Source organism: Pan paniscus, chromosome 14 (genome assembly GCF_029289425.2).
Source record: "Pan paniscus chromosome 14, NHGRI_mPanPan1-v2.0_pri, whole genome shotgun sequence".
Taxonomy (NCBI): Eukaryota; Metazoa; Chordata; class Mammalia; order Primates; family Hominidae; genus Pan; species Pan paniscus.
This window is the reverse complement of record NC_073263.2, coordinates 43,338,065-43,355,775: the sequence shown is the minus strand read 5'-3', so window position 1 is coordinate 43,355,775 and position 17,711 is coordinate 43,338,065. Positions and strand designations below refer to the sequence as shown.

The 17,711-nt window shown below is 35.2% G+C and overlaps 1 protein-coding gene across 9 annotated transcripts in view; it reads left to right on the top strand.

Moving 5' to 3' along the window:
* Nucleotides 1–15,815, top strand: part of CCDC122 (coiled-coil domain containing 122) — a 44,862-nt gene extending 29,047 nt beyond the window's left edge. For 8 of the 9 annotated variants that reach the window (XM_003807664.6, XM_034936659.3, XM_034936660.3 and 5 more), the window contains one exon: nucleotides 14,174–15,815. In XM_003807664.6, the coding sequence (XP_003807712.1) occupies nucleotides 14,174–14,323 (150 nt within the window). In that variant the 3' untranslated portion in view covers nucleotides 14,324–15,815. Of the gene's footprint in view, nucleotides 1–12,514; nucleotides 12,961–14,173 lie in introns of those variants that run through there. The other variant, XM_034936656.3, reaches the window with a different exon arrangement.
* The last annotated feature ends 1,896 nt before the right edge of the window (nucleotides 15,816–17,711 follow it).

Below are 17,711 nucleotides of genomic sequence, written 5' to 3'. Positions count from 1 at the left end.
TGCGGCAGAGTGCTCATGAGTCCTGGGGTGCTTGCCTCCCTGCGGGCATTCACTACAGTGGCAGAGACAGTGTAGCTAGGGGGAGACAGAGGGTCCCTGCTGATGGCTGTGTGTTTGGTCTCGCTGGTGGTGGTGTTGGCTCAGGAGCAGGGTGCTGGCAGGCACAGATCTGTGTCCAATTTACCATTTAAGGCATATACTTCAGAGACTTCTTATATAGTCATATATGTGCAACCTTCACCAAAGTTAAATTTAGAAATTTTCAAAATTTTCATCACCTCACAAAGAATTTTGTACTTTTTAGCTATGACCTCTTTATCTGTCTATTATATTTACTCATAGTTTTGCTTTATTATGTTCTTTCTTCCTGACATTCTATGATTTCTTCTTATATCATTTCCTTTTTTATATACAACTTCTAAAATCATTCTTTTAGGGTAGGTCTGCTGGTAACACATTCTTTTATTTTTTTCATGTGAGAATGTCTTGATTTCTCCTTCATTCCTAAAGGCTATTTTTGCTGGATATAGAATTCTGGGTTGACAGTTCTTTCTACAGTTGAAAAATGTTATGCCACTTCATTTTGGTCTCTGTGATTTCTAGTGCAAAATCTGCTGTAATTCAAATTGGTTTTCCTATATATGTAAGGTATTTCTTTCTTGGTGTCTTCAAGATTTTCTGTCTTCAGAGTGAGCGAGATTGGGGAAAAAACATTTTTCTGTTTTCAGAAGTTTTACTATGACATGCTTTTGCATGGATTTCTTTGCGTATATCCTTTTTGGAGTTCTCTCAGCTTCTCAATTCTGTAGTTTCGTATCTTTTGCCAAATTTAGGATTTTTCAGCCATCAGATACTTGAATACTTTTTAAAAAAATCTGTGCCTTCTTTCTCCTCTCCTTCCACAACAAAAGATATGACATCTTTTGTTATAGTCTCATAAGCCCCTGAAGTTCTATTTATTTCTATTTTCAATCTATTTTCTCCCTTTTGTTCAGATTGAGTAACTTTAGCTTTCTATTTTTCAGTTAACTGATTAGTTTATCTGTTCTCCCATCCACTCTTGAATTCCACTGAACTCTTCACTTTGGTTATTGTACCTTTTAGTTCTTAAATTTCCATTTGAGTCTTTCTTATATCTTATATTCCTTTGCTCAGACTTTCTATTTTTTACATTTTTTCCAGGCATGTTTGTAATTGTTTATTGAAGCATTTTTATGACAGAGGCTTTAAAATGCTTGTCAGATAATTTTAACTTCTGTATTATGTTCGTGTGGTGCATGTTGATTGTGATTTCTTGCTCAGTTTGAGATCTTATTTTTTGGTGTTATGAGCCATTTTTTATTGAAATGTGGACACGTTGGGTATTATGCTTTAAGATTCTAGATCTTCACTATTTCCAGGTGGCCATTGGGGTCTAGATTCTCCTACCAGTCTCCACTGACTCCATTGTTTCCCATGGAAGGGGGAAAGGCTAGTCTGTAGGCCTCTGCTAATATCATTCTGGGTTGGAGGGAAAAGGAATCCTTGCTACTACTCCTAACATGGCCTCCAGTGACACTGCAAGGACATAGCCTGGTTACTACTGAGTACTGGTGAAAGTCCTGACTCTCTACCAGAGCTCCTTTGATGTTACATCAGGGAGGAGAGGAATATTACACCTTGATGGGCGGAGAAGTCCAGGATCCTCAAATGGGCTCCAGCGACACCACAGTGTATAGTTTCTTGCTGCTTAGAGAGGATTAAAACTCCTGGCTCCACAGTTAAAACTCCTGGCTCCTTAGTTAGCTTTCCCTGAGAGTGCACCAGCAGAGGGATTAGGCACTTCATTACAGCCTTGCAATGGTAGAAATTTAGGCTTTCCACCCAGCCCTTGCTGGCATGAGTGTTGGAGGGGCCATAGTTTTTTCTGTAGTGTTTGACTTTAGTAAAACAGTTACTGCCTACAAGTTTTCTGTCTCAGTAAGCTGCTATTTTCCTTATCTTTTGGCTAGATAGAACAAATTTTTCTTAGGGCTTTTTGTCTATATTTCTTGGCATTTCCAGATTGCTATCTTCTCCAGAATCCTCTCTGGGATATATGAGGAAAAAAGAAAACCTATGACATTACTTGGGTTTTGAGGTTCCCTAAACAGTTTGCCTTCTTCTCTCCAACTTTCATGAGCTTCTGATGTTTGTTTTGTATAAAATGTCCAGAGCTTTTAGTTCTACTTATCAGGAAGAATAGGTAACTGTAGTATATCTACTTCATCTTGCCAGCAGTAGTATAAATTGGTAAAGGATGATGTAAGTGGTCACTAATGTTAGATTTAGAGGAAATGTTACTGAGGTTAAGACTTCTGTTTTTTGTTTCCATCATAAAACTTCTTGTCATGAAATTTAATAAACTTTTTAAGTTTTCATAATAGGGACACCTCTGTTAAGATTCTTTTGAACTTTTTCATTTTAATTCTATTACTTGTAATTCATTTAAAAATTGTCCTCAATTCAGTTAAAAAAATGAAAAGCTAAGAACTTAAAGATTCTTCAAAACAAATTATGAAGCTGAAGGACCAATATAGTCAGACTATTGTCTTAAAATGTTACATTTTTGTGAATAATTTTATTTATTCCATGATGAGAATTGATCATTAATATGAGTAACCTTCTTCTCAAAACAACCAGTTTTTAAAGAAGGTGAATTCAAATACCAAAAGATTTTTATTACTTCTTTTTTGGAGTCTTTTTTCTATCTCTTCTGAATGTCTTTAGTCATGGCCTTGTTACAGTTCAAGAATCATCTTTTGCCTGGACTACAGCATTATTTTGTTCTAATTCTTTTAAATATTGTGTTTTACATATTTTAGTTCGCATATTAATCTTGCTTTTACATTTTTTGGTTCATAAAAATAAAAAATGTTTTTTTGAATATCAATGTTTTCCTGTCAAGTAAATGCTTTCAGTATTTTTAGGCCATATCTGAATGAAAAGAGCCTTTTCAAATATTTATTCCCTAAATGTCCTTCCCCCCAATATCTATTGTCTGTCTTCATATATTTTGGAAGAAAGGAACTAAAGATAGAGTGGAGAAAAAAGATAAGCTATGAGTCATTGACAAAAAATTGGGGAAGCAAAATACAAGGCAGGCAAACACAAAGCTTCAAATATAACACATTGAGCAACAATCAGTGGTTTCTAGTTCAAGGTAAAAGAAAAAAAAGTGTTATTTCCAAATCCAAGAGTTTTCAGACAAAGGACACTGGAGCAGTTGAGAAGTTTTTAGCAAATGATGAATGCTGCAAGCCATGCTTTGGCATAACAGACATTGTGTAAAGCATTGATGGCTTACTCTTGCCTAAATTTTGTACAGCATGAGTTTAAAATGTAAAAGAATATGGGAAAATTGTGTACACTTTAAGAGCTGCTAAGGGTGATGAACAAAGCATATTTAATTTAGTATGATGTAATACACAGCTATATAATTAACAAATGCATTCATTTATTGAGGTCAGCAACAGAAATGATTACACAACTAGAAAGCCAGTCCTATGAGAAAAACCCAGAGCCTGGGCACGGTGGCTCATACCTGTAATCCCAGCACTTTGGGAGGCCAAGGTGGGTGGATCACTTGAGCCCAAGAGTTTGAGACCAGCCTGGACAACATGGAAAAACACTGTCTCTACTAAAAATACAAAAATTAGCTGCGCATGGTGGTGTGTGCCTGTATTTTCAGCTACTCAGGAGGCTGAGGTGGAAGGATTGCTTGAGACTGGGAGGAAGAGGTTGCAATGAGCTGAGATTGTGTCACTACACTCCAGCCTAGGCAACAGAGCAAGACCCTGTCTCAACAAAGGGAAAAGAAAAACCCAGAGAAGCAAAGGGAAAAAAGCTGATCTGAAGGCAAAGTAAGAATTATTCAGGTAGATGCAAAGATAATATAGTAACTAATTTTTCTCTTTTGTAGAAAGTATAAGAAGAAATGTCCAATGTTATTAAATCTATTATTATTTATTGAATGCCTGGTATTTTTGTGGCACTTTTTATAGGCTATCCTATTTAAATTCCCCATAATAACATGTCTTACAAAGTTTTAGAAAATTTAAATAACTTGCACAAGGCTATATAGCTAACGATAAATGACAGAGTAGGATATGAATCCAAACCTGTTGGACTCTATTTTCCCACTTCTTTTTTAAATATGGTTTTTGTTTTTAGGAATACATTCTCCTTAAAAAAGATTAAAATGTTAGAAGAAAGGCTGTAGTTCCTTTTATACCACCTTCTAACATGTTGTTCTCTCTCATTACTCTCACCTCTTATTAATGGTACACACAAACCTCTTATTAATGGTACACACAAACACAAACCCCTGTGGGTGGAAGAATATTATGTAAATGTAGTATATGTATCATTTTGCAACTAATTTACTTATTCAACAATCTGTCTCATAGATTTTTCATATTGGTGCAAATTGGCCTACGTAATTATTTTTAACTGCTGCAAAATATCTCACAATTTGGCCATACCTTAATTTATTTAGCCGTACTACAACTGGTGAACATTTAAGTGTTTTCCAGTTTTTTCATTATTAAAAGTAATGTTGTAGCAAACGTAATAAACAAACCCTTTGCACCAAGAAGTAGAATTACTGGGTCATGAGATAAAATCTGTGCTCTTTCTGTTACGTAATACTTTCTCTCAATAACTATGAACACAACTAATAGTAATAATATCTTATAGTTGAAATAATTTTATACTGTCTTGTGGATTCTTACTCCTTCATGAGGTTGGTTGAGTAAATGTTGAATTTTTCCTTATTGGAAGCCCCAAATTTGCATATTAGCTCCCCTCAAAAACTTGGCTGTAACTTAAACTGCACACATGAGGGATAAAATTCCAAGGAGCACAGTTGGGAAACAATTAGAATGCTTATAAGCTGAGTAGAGATTTCAGCATCTGCCCACTACAGCAACTGCCCAATTCCCACAACTGCCAAACTTTAGGAGTAAAGACCACATCTGTAACTAAGAACTAAAACAAAGCTGGACTAAGGGCAAGACCTAGATCTAAGGACCAAATTGAAATAGATGTACTCTAACTTAAAGTATAAAACAAAGTCTCACAAGTTCAAGATGATCCACCAGTAATTTAACTGACTATTAGAAGAAAACACTTTTCAGAGGAAAGTAATAAAATTCAGAGTTTTCAACATGTGCACAATGGTTAGTAATAAAACATTACTCGATGTGAGGAAAAAGAAATATATTGGCCAGGCGCGGTGGCTCATGCCTGTAATCCCAACACTTTGGGAGTCCAAGTTGGGCAGATCACTGGAGGTCAGGAGTTTGAGACCAGCCTGGCCAATGTGTTGAAACCCTGTCTTACTAAAAATACAAAAATTAGCCGGGCGTGGTGGCAGGCACCTGTAATCCCAGCTACTCAGGAGGCTGAGGCTGGAGAATTGCTTGAACCTGGGAGGCGGAGGTTGCAGTGAGCTGAGATCGTGCCATTGCACTCCAGCCTGGGCGACAATAGTGAAACTCCGTCTCAAAAAAAAAAAAGAAAAAAGAAAAATATTATCCATAGCTAAGAGTAGAATCAAACAATAAAAATAGCAACAGTTGACTCAGAAGTTGTTAGACAAGGACTAGAAAACTATAATAAGTATGTTAAATGTTCTACAGGATGTTTATAGTGGATATACAAACATCCTTTTCATTTTATAATTAAAAGAAGCGTATAATGATTGATATTGTGGGTAAATAGAGAGGATTTTAATCACATAAACCAACCAAATGGAAATCTTAGAACTAAAAAGATAAGTTGAATTTTTAAAATGTATTGATAAACAACAGTTGGTGGACTTTGTTCCCAGTAGACTTTCACTACAAAAAATGCTAAAGAAACTTTTGTTTTGTTTTGTTTTGTTTTTAGAGATGGAGTCTTGCACTTGCCCAGACTGGAGTGCAGTGGCATGATCTCAGCTCACTGCAGCCTCTGCCTCCCAGGCTCCAGCAATTCTCCTGCCTCAGCCTCCCCAGTATCTGGGACTATAGGCATGCATTACCATGCCCTGCTAATTTTTTGTATTTTTAGTAGAGATGGGGTTTTGCCATGCTGGCCAGGCTGGTCTTGCACTCCTGACTTCAGGTGGTCTACCCGCCTCAGCCTCCCAAAGTGCTGGGATTACAGGCATGAGCCACTATGCCCAGCCTAAAGGAAGTTTTTAAAGCTGAAAGGAAATGATACTGGAAAGGACTAGAAATGGAAAATATGTAGATAAAGAGATGAGTCTTTTTTTGAGTAATTCAAAAGTCATTTGACCCTTTAAAATCAAAGCAATAATGGATTTTGGGTTTTATAGCATGTAGAGTAAGATATATATCAAGAATAGCCTTTTGTTGTAAGGCTCTTATATTTTTACATGTACTGATATGTTAATTGAAGACAGATTGTGAAAAGTTAAGAGAATATATTAAAATTCCTAGAGCAACTTAAAAAATACATAAAGGTATAAGCATAGCTAGAAAGACAAAGGAAGAAATAAAATGGAACAACAAAAAATACTCAATCCAAAAGAAGACAGAAAATGAAGAAGAAAGTAAAAGGACAAAAGGGACTAATAGAAGACAAACATTATGATGGTAGACTTTAACCCCAAAATATCGTTAGTTACATTAAATGTAAATGAGCTAAGCATTCCAATTAAAAGGGAAAAAATTATTAGACTGAATAAATCAAGTGGCAAGCATAACCTTCACAAGAGATGCACTTTTAATATAAAGCCACACATAGTTTGAAAGTTAAAAAAAGGAAAAAGATACACGTTGAATACACCAATCTTTAAAAAGCTGGTGTAGCTGTGTTAATATCAAGTAGATTTCAAGGTAAGAACTACTAACCAAGTTAAACAGGGTCAGTCAATTCACCAAGAAGGAATAACAATTCTACATGTACATTTACATAATAACAGAGCTTCAAAATACATGAGCAAAAACAAACAGAACCAAAGAAAAAAAGAGACAGATCTATAGTCATATCAGATATCTTAACTTTTTTGAGTAATTGATGGAACAATACAGAATATCAGTAAACATATAGAAGATTTGAAGAACTTTTCCATCAACTTAATTAACATTTATAAAGCACTCCACATAACAACTACTGATTACACTTTAAGTGTACATGAAATATTCACCAAGACACACCATATACTAGATTACATATTTCAAAGTTGAAATTCTATTATCACAGCAGAATTCCATTAGAAATCAATAACGAGATAGCTAGAAAATACATAAGCTTTTGGAAATTGACCATACTTCTAAATAACCCATGAGTCAAAGAAGAAATCAGGAGAAAAATTAGAATATATTTGAAATTGAAGGATAACGAAAACACAACATATAGAAAACTATGGGGTGAAGCTAAAGCAGTGTTTACAGGAAAATTAAGTTTTTAATGCCTATAATAGAAAAGAGAAAAAGATTTGAAATCAACTATCTAAGCTTCCACCATCACAGACTAGAAAAATAAATTCAGCAAAAAGTAAATAGAAGGAATTAAATGATAGATAACAGAAATCAATGAAATAGAAAATAGAAAAACGAGAAAACAACAAAGTCAAAAGTTTAAAAGAGTGATAAAATCGAGAAACCCATAGCAATACTGATCAAGAAAAGAGAGAGATTAGTAGGGACATTACTCCAGGTTCTGTAGGCTTAAAAGGGTGATGAAGGCCTATTATGAATAACTTTATGCCAATTTGACAAACAGACAAATTCCTTGAAAAAAAAACATACTATAACACAAGAAGAAAATGCATTCATGTTTAGCCTTATGATCCATTTCAAATTAAGCTTTATGAATGGTGTGAGGTAGGAATCAATGAAATTGAATTCATATTTGAAAACTCTTCCCATAAATAAGGCTCCAACTGACACATTTTCATTAGTGAATTCTAATCATATATTTAAGGAAAAAATAATGCCCAATCTAAACAGACTATTTTAGAAAATAGAAGATGAAACTCCTCCCAACTCATTTTAGGAGGTGAACATAACCCTGATACAAAAAGAAACAAAATTGATAGGAGTCCTATCAGAAAAGAAATTACAGACCAATGTCCCTCATGAGTATAGATGCAAGTCTCTAACAAAATACTTGCAAATTAAATTTAGCAATATACCAAAAGTCTAATACATTATAACCAAGCGGGATTATCCTAAGAATACAAGGCTGATTCAACTTTCAAAAATCAAATGATGTAATTTACTATAGTGACAAAATGACGGAAGTAAAAAAGATATAACCAACTTAATAGTTTCAGAAACAGCATTAGACAGAATTCAACACTCTCAACAAATTTTCTGAGAATAGCAAATTTTCTGAAGAGTAATATCAGCAAATTAAGAATAGAAGGAAACTTCATCAACTTGATAAAGGGAATTTATTATTAAAAAACAACCTTATAGCCAACAACATATCATACTTACTGGTGAAATGTTGAATGCTTTCTCCCCTAAGACTGGGAACAAGGCAAAGATGTCTGATATCACCTTCTTTATGCATCATTATTCTGGAGGTCCTAATCAATGTTATAAGAAAAAAGTAAATATAAGGCATAAAGATTGGAAAGAAAAAAGTAAAACTGTCATTATTCACAGATAGCATAATTGTTTATGTAGAAAATCTTAAGAAATAGAAAAGACTAATAGAACCAGTAAGTGAATTTAGAAAGCTCATAGGATAAAAGGTCAAAATACAAAAATCAGTTACATGTTTATGTAGTTTCTATGTAGTAGCAATAAACAATGAGGAAGTAAAATGAATAAAACAAAACTTTATTCATTAACACTAAATGACATAAAATACTTGCTAATGAATTTTGTGAAAAAATGTGCAAAACTACAATAAAAATTGCTGAGAAATTAAAGATACTAAATAAATGGAATGATATACTATGTTCATAGTTTAGAAAACACGATATTATTAGTGTCAACTTTCCCCTCAAATGATGTATAGGTTCAACATTGTTCCATAAAATTCCCACTAAGTATTTTTTCCAGGAATTGACAAGCTAATTTTAAAATTTACATGAAAATGCAAAGGATCTAGTAGCCAAAACAACCTTATAAAAGAAGAAGAAATTTGTAGGACCTAATCTACCTAATATTAAGATTTATTATAAAGCTATAATTATGAAGTAACTGTAGTATTGGTAAAAGAATAAATAGACCAATGGAACAGAATAGAGTTCAGAAATTAATCATATTTTGTCAATTTGACAAAGTTTTCAAGGCAATTCAATGAGAAAAAGGAAAGTCTTATCAACAAATGGTACTGAAACAACTGGATATCGGTGAGGAAACAATGAACCTGTATCTCCACCTCGCAACAAACACAAAAATTCATCTGAAATGGATCATAGATCTAAATGTGAAAGTTAAAACTCTAAAGCTTCCAGAAGAAACTATAGGAGGATATCTTCATTATGTTGGGTTAGCAAAGATTTCTTGGTACACAAACTTTGCTAACCATAAGTGAAAAATATTGATATGTTAGACCTCAAACTTTGAAACTTCTACTCTTTGAAAGACACCATTAAGAAAATGAAAAGGGCTGGGCACAGTGGTTCATGCCCATAATCCCAGCACTTTGGGAGGCCAAGGCAGGAGGATGTCTTGAGCCCAGGAGTTGAAGACCAGCCTGGGAAATACAGTAAGATCTTGTCTGTACAAATAAAAAAATTAGTCAGTGTGATGGTGCACACCTGTGGTCCCAGCTACTCAGGAGGCTGAGGTGGGAGGATCATTTGAGTCCAGGAGGTCGAGGCTGTAGTGATCTGTGATCATGCCACTGCAGTACAGCCTGGGCAACAAAGTGAGACCTCCCCACTTCAACAACAACAACAAAAGAAAATGAAAAGACAAAATCACAAAAGTAAAAATATTTGCAACACATGTATATGCACAAAGGACTTGTATCCAGGATGCATTTAGAAAGAATTCCTATCAGCCTATAATAAAGTCATACAGTCATTTTTTTAAAAATGGGCTAAAGATTTGAACAGAACTTAACAAAAGAAGACATAGTATGACCAATAAACACGTGAAAAGATGTATAACACCCTTAACACCAAGGAAACGTGAATCAAAACCACAGTGAGATACTATTCACACCTTTTTACCCCTAGAATGATTAAAGTTTCAATGAATATTAATACCAAATGTTGCTAAGGACATGAAACAACTGTTAAGATCATGCACTGCTGGGGAGATTATAAAATAGTGCAACTGCTTTGGAAAAACAGTTTGAGAGTTTCCTAAAAAGTTAGCATATACCTGCTGTATGTCCAAACAATTCTCCACCTAGGTGTTTACTCAAGAAAAATGAAAAAAATATGCCTTAAAAAAATTGTAAAACTTGTATATGAATTCTTACAGTAGCTTTATTGACAAAAGCCCCTAAATAGAAACATCACAAATATCCCTAGAAAGGAGAATGGAAAAATAAATTGTGATCGGTGCACTGCACCCACTGTCCTGCACCCACTGTCCAACACTCCCCAGTGAGATGAACAGGTGCTGGAGAGGATGTGGAGAAATAGGAACACTTTTACACTGTTAGTGGGACTGTAGACTAGTTCAACCATTGTGGAAGTCAGTGTGGTGATTCCTCAGGGATCTAGAACTAGAAATATCATTTGACCCAGCCATCCCATTACTGGGTATATACCCAAAGGATTATAAAACATGCTGCTATAAAGACACATGCACATGTATGTTTATTGCAGCACTATTCACAATAGCAAAGACTTGGAACCCACCCAAATGTCCAACAATTGTAAACTGGATTAAGAAAATGTGGCACATATACACCATGGAATACTATGCAGCCATAAAAAATGATGAGTTCATGTCCTTTGTAGGGACATGGATGAAGCTGGAAACAATCATTCTCAGCAAACTATTGCAAGGACAAAAAACCAAACACCGCATGTTCTCACTCCTAGGTGGGAATTGAACAATGAGAACACATGGACACAGGAAGGGGAACATCACACACCGGGGCCTGTTGTGGGGTGGGGGTAGCGGGGAGGGATAGCATTAGGAGATATACCTAATGTTAAATGAAGAGTTAATGGGTGCAGCAAACCAACATGGCACATGTATACACATGTAACAAACCTGCACGTTGTGCACATGTACCCTAAAACTTAAAGTATAGTAAAAAAATAAATAAAAATAAAAATAAATTGTGGTATATTTACATAACGGAATACTATACATACTACCTGTGAATAGATAACTTGTCCAGCCCTATTATTCTATCATTTTATCAGTCCATTTAAAAGTAGGTGTTTTACTGTAATGAGAGACCACTTCACTTCCACAAGCATGGTGTTAAAGCGAACAAAATATGGCCTGGGAAGAACTCTGTACATCTATATTTGAGTCCTAGTGGATGAACTGCAACCTAACTCAATAGGTAGACAAGATGGAAAACCTAACTTAGGAGTATGTGTCTGTAACAACAGCTGAGTGTTGGACAATCCCAGCAGCCATACTTCAACCACTCATAGACTGCTGAGTGTTCAAACTGTGTTCAAATAAGGCAAACACAGAGATGTAACCAATCCCGTTGTTTCTGACCTCACTTCCAATTCCTGTACCTCAAATTTACTTTTTTTGTCCATAAATTTCTTCTGACCACGAGGCACCCCTGGAGTCTCTGAATCTGCTCTGATTCTGGGGTCTGTCCAGTTTGCGAATCATTCATTGCTCAATTAAACTCTTTAAATTTAATTTGGCTGAAGTTTTTCTTTTAACAGTGGCCATGACCAAAAACATAGATAATAAGTATTTTCAAGGATGTGAAGAAATTGGAACCCTCACACATTACTGGTGTGTAAAATTACACTGGAATGTAAAATTATACAGTCGTTTTGAAAAACAGTTTAGCAGTTCCTGAAATGGTTAAACATGGAGTTACCACATGACCCAGTAATTCTACTCCTCACTGTATACCTGAGAAGTGAAAACATATATTCACACAAAATCTTGCACACAAATGTTCATGGCAGTATTATTTATAATAGCTAGAAAGTGGAACCAACTCAAATGTTCATCAACTCATGAACTGGATAAATAAAATGTGGTATATCATATAATGTGCTATTATTTGGCAATGCAAAGTAATTAAGTTCTCTTACATGGTATGCCATAGACCCTTTAAAAACCATTATGCTAAGTGAAAGAAGCCAGTCACAAAAGACCACCTATTGTACAATTCCATTTATATAAAATGTCCAGAATAGGCAAATGTATATAAGGAGAAACTAGATTCATGGTTGCCGAGGGTTAAGTGTGGGGACAGGGTAATGGAGAATGACTGCTAATGGGTACCAGGTGGTGAAAATGTTTTAAAATTGATTGTGGTGATATTCGTGAAACAGAGTAGGAATGGAATTTAGCCCTTACCATGATTTGGCCTCCACCCCTACTAATACATTTTTTCCATACCCGCCCATTACCAGACCTTGCACCACCCATCCATTGGAGCCATCCTTGCTGACCACAAGATATCTCTTGAAACGGAGATAAGCAGCATCCCACTGTAAATCTTACTCAAGGGAGTTAACCTTATTGCAGGCATGTGCACAAGACCAGAAGAATGACTGATCTTTACCCTATGCCTCATTATAATACTGAAATTCTCACCCAGGGAAGAGCTTATCCATCATATTTTGATCATGCAATGTATGCGCTAGCATGATTTCTCATTGTGCTTGCACACCCTGCGCTCCACCCGGCGCATGTAATGACACTTCCATACCTCATGCACATTCCTGTCACCTTTCCTAAGAACACCACAAAGACCTGCCCTCAGAAAGCCAGCCAGCTAACTCTTGCTCCTGCACTGTCTCCATTGTGTTCAAACATAAGCCCCCAATAAAAGCCTTGTTTGGGAAACTTGCTCAGCCTTGTGTCAATTTCTATTAAATGAGAGCCTAAGAACCTGTGGTTGGTAACTTCATAGAGTTGGTACAACTCTATGAATATACTAAAGGCCCTTGAGTTGTACACTTTAAAGGATGGATTATATGGTATGTGAATTATATTTCCGTAAAGCTGTTTTTTAAGAAGATTGGGTGTTCTTGTGGCCCGACACCAAGACCAATGAAGCACTTTCCACTGTGCTTCATTGCCTTCCAGTGTATCCTCGTCTGGCTCAGCATAAATGATGGTTTATTTAATAGCGGGGAAATGGACTACATGATCTCCTGGATCTTTTAGACCGAATGATCTGTGTTTCAGTGAATCACTGGATATAGGAAATGGGAAATGGAACCATTTTTCTTAACTGATGTTAAAAGAAAAACTTTAGACAAATTAAATTTGATAAATATAAAACTTTAGACAAATTTAAATTTAATAAAATTAAATTTAACAGAGCTTAATAGAAGAATGATTAGAGAAGCAGCAGCCCTCAGAACCAGCAGAGGATCAGAGAGCTCCACTTCACAAAGTGGGCAGGCAACATTTATGGACAGAAAATGGAAATGAGGAGCAGAAAGGGCTTGATTGCTCTCAATGGCTCAATGTCTGTTTTATTTGAATATGGTGTAGTCAGCGGACCACCTGTGATTGACCAAAGCTGGCTGCTGTGGTTGACTGAGTCTCAGCTATTGTTACAAAAATATACTCCTAGTTAGGCTTTTAGTTAGTTTAAATACTGTTAGATTGTAGTTCCTTACATAGGGACTCAAAGTAGAGTCCCCCAGGGCAAATTTAGTTTAACACCGGTAACTCTCTTAACAAGAAGGTATTCCATTATGGATATTTCACTTCTGCTAACCTCCCAAACTCCATCACTTGCTAGCTATGAAACTTTGGTCAAATTACTTGAACTCTTTTATCTTTGGTTTCTTCACACAAAAATGAGGATAATAATACCCATATCATAAGGTGTTATAAGAATTTAATTATATGCAGAAAGCTCTCAGCACAGTATCTAACATGTAATAAGTGTTGAATAAACAGTTTTACACTTACTGTTTATTTTTATCATAATTATTTATAGTGGATAGTTTCTAATTAAGTGCTTTCCTCTTTAGAGTAGTCAAAATATTATTTATGGCTGTTTACTATTTATACTTCACAAGCCCTGTTGATGTGTGCTCTTCTTTTGATAGGTACAACATAAGAGATATGATGCAATTCTTAAGCGTTTGCATTGTCAGGTGAACAAGCTTCAGTCAAGTAGACGACAGTGGCAATGGAACATTCAACAATTGGAAAAAACTGCAGCCGAATTAAGAAAATGCATTGGAATGCAAGAGTAACATTGCCATAGGGCAATGTGGAACACAGACCATGACAACAAAAATTACTGGACAGAACATTAAGAAAATCTTTTGGATTCTTAATAACAAGCATCCACTATTAGAGACCTGTCTTAATGACAGATGTCTTCGGTTGTTGTTTTTTTTAAATCAGTCATCGATTTGTTAAAATGCCTTCTAACCCTACACTTGATAGCAGTAGACAGACAATAGGAATGTCTACGGGAAAATAATGCAAGAGTCTCTGTGACTATTTGGAGTGTGTAAAATGTATTATACTCATGAATACCTGTTTATGTTGCATTCACTACCCTATGAAGTAAAAATTTAGAAGGGAAAAAACACTCGAATTTTCAATGATTTAAATTGTTAAGATTTTTTAAATGTTTGTCTGTTTCGAACTTTTTATTGGAACTTTTTTTTTTACAGCTGCCTTCACAGTAGCCCATAAATATTGATATTTATAATAATGTTTTTGTATGTTCAATGCTTCAAATATTTTACTCCATTTTCTCTTTTATCCAGAAGGTAACAATCATTTTTCTTTGTTATAAAATAACATATTTTGAGTGATACAATGAATAAAATATTTTGTTCACTTTTCTTTCTATAAATTATTCATATTCTGTGACTAAATTAAAGTTATAACATCATGTAACTCTTAAGAGTATTACTCACTATAGACTAACATATTTTTTCTCACTGAAAGGCAAAATGTCAATAAATCAAATGTTAACTTGTCCCTTTCAAGATAAAAGTGCTCCCCCTTTCATGGTTCCATTGAGTCAAATACTTATAAACAAAAACAAATAGGAAGATATGGTTTTAAAATATTCATTTGTAGGATTAAATAATTTCAAACAGCATCAAAAAATATTTAAAATCCATTTTCTCCTTACCTTTCTATGTGCTAAAATTCAGTAAGTGGAGCTGATATAAAACCTGATATTAATAATCTTATTATGTCTAACAGTAATAGTTTTATTGTGGCTTAGCATGGCTTAATGTGGCTAACACTTCAAACAGCTTATCCTGTAACACAATCAGCTTTGGTCCATGACTCAGAAACAAAACTACAGTGAAAATGGTGAAACCTACAGATTGTGGGGAGTACACACTATACTCGGCTGGAGATAAGCCAGAACCAAATGCTGATTATATAAGTATATTTTAATGTAACTTGCCTATTAAAAAGTTATTATATTTTCTAAGTGTAGTTATCGCTTATAAAAAATTCTAGTTTTCTAAAGTGTTTTAAAATTTATATTGAGATTCTAAATATTTGTAAATGATAACACCTTGAGTTATAGATTCAAAAACTTGTTTTTAAATTCAGATATGAAGAAAATAGCTGTAATCTGCTTAAGATAATGTGCTCTATTTGTAAAAGTAAGTTTTAATGTAGTTTTCTAAAATATCCTTAATAATACATATACCTATTTTACATTTTATGGCAGTCAAAAATTCTTTGAAAAAGAAACTTTTTCTCCTTGTTCTTTCTTTTTTTTATTATACTTTAATTTTTAGGATACATGTGCACAATGTGCAGGTTTGTTACACATGTATACATGTGCCATGTTGGTGTGCTGCACCCATTAACTCATCATTTAGTATTAGGTATATCTCCTAATGCTATCCCTCCCCACTCTCCCCACTCCACAACAGGCCCCAGTGTGTGATGTTCCCCTTCCTGTGTCCATGTGTTCTCATTGTTCAATTCCCACCTAGGAGTGAGAACATGCGGTGTTTGGTTTTTTGTCCTTGCAATAGTTTGCTGAGAATGATGGCTTCCAGCTTCATCCATGTCCCTACAAAGGACATGAACTCATCATTTTTTATGGCTGCATAGTATTCCATGGTGTATATGTGCCACATTTTCTTAATCCAGTCTATCATTGTTGGACATTTGGGTTGGTTCCAAGTCTTTGCTATTGTGAATAGTGCCGCAATAAACATACGTGTGCATGTGTCTTTATAGCAGCATGTTTTATAATCCTTTGGGTATATACCCAGTAATGGGATGGCTGGGTCAAATGATATTTCTAGTTCTAGATCCCTGAGGAATCGCCACACTGACTTCCACAATGGTTGAACTAGTTTACAGTCCCACTAACAGTGTAAAAGTGTTCCTATTTCTCCACATCCTCTCCAGCACCTGTTGCTTCCTGACTTTTTAATGATCGCCATTCTAACTGGTGTGAGATGGTATCTCATTGTGGTTTTGATTTGCATTTCTTGATGGCCAGTGATGATGAGCATTTTTTCATGTATCTTTTGGCTGCATAAATGTCTTCTTTTGAGAAGTGTCTGTTCATATCCTTTGCCCACTTTTCAATGGGGTTGTTTGTTTTTTTCTTATAAATTTGTTGGGGTTCATTGTAGATTCTGGATATTAGCCCTTTGTCAGATGAGTAGATTGCAAAAATTTTCTCCCATTCTGTAGGTTGCCTGTTCACTCTGATGGTGGTTTATTTTGCTGTGCAGAAGCTCTTTAGTTTAATTAGATCCCATTTGTCAATTTTGGCTTTTGTTGCCATTGCTTTTGGTGTTTTAGACATGAAGTCCTTGCCCATGCCTATGTCCTGAATGGTATTGCCCAGGTTTTCTTCTAGGGTTTTTATGGTTTTAGATCTAACGTTTAAGTCTTTAATCCATCTTGAATTAATTTTTGTATAAGGTGTAAGGATGGGATCCAGTTTCAGCTTTCTACATATGGCTAGCCAGTTTTCCCAGCACCATTTATTAAATAGGGAATCCTTTCCTCATTTCTTGTTTTTGCCAGGTTTGTCAAAGATCAGATAGTTGTAGATATGCGGCATTATTTCTGAGGGCTCTGTTCTGTTCCATTGGTCTATATCTCTGTTCTTTCTTATCTTGGAAACTATTTCAGGTAATAGAGAATTTCAGATTAATTAAGAACTAAAATTTGAGGTATCCAAAGCCTGATGATTTAGTGGATATGATATTTCAACACAATCATAAACTCTAATATTAGAAAATTGAAGTTATTTTTAATTTTAGTTCTGTATAATTGAACCTAGCTTAGAATATGAGCTCTTTTGCTTAGTGGCGTTTCACACACGTGCTTCTATTTTAAAGCTCAGTCTCTTTGAGGTAAATATTCAGTTCAAAATTCTCCTCTTCTTCGTTTTTTTCCTCCATGGAAGTGTTCTAAGTTCCTGGTGGACTTGTTGTGTCATCAGGGACACTGCTCTGCACCAAATGTCATTTTCTGATCTCACTGGCCTCTGCAGAGATCTAATAATCCATTCTTCCTGGTGCTCAGGATCATCGTGAGTCTGTGCTGTACCTGCAATTGTTTAGTCAATGCAGTCAGCTTCATTGTCCAATCACAAGACCTCTTCTAGCCCTAGTTCATTTTCTGTCT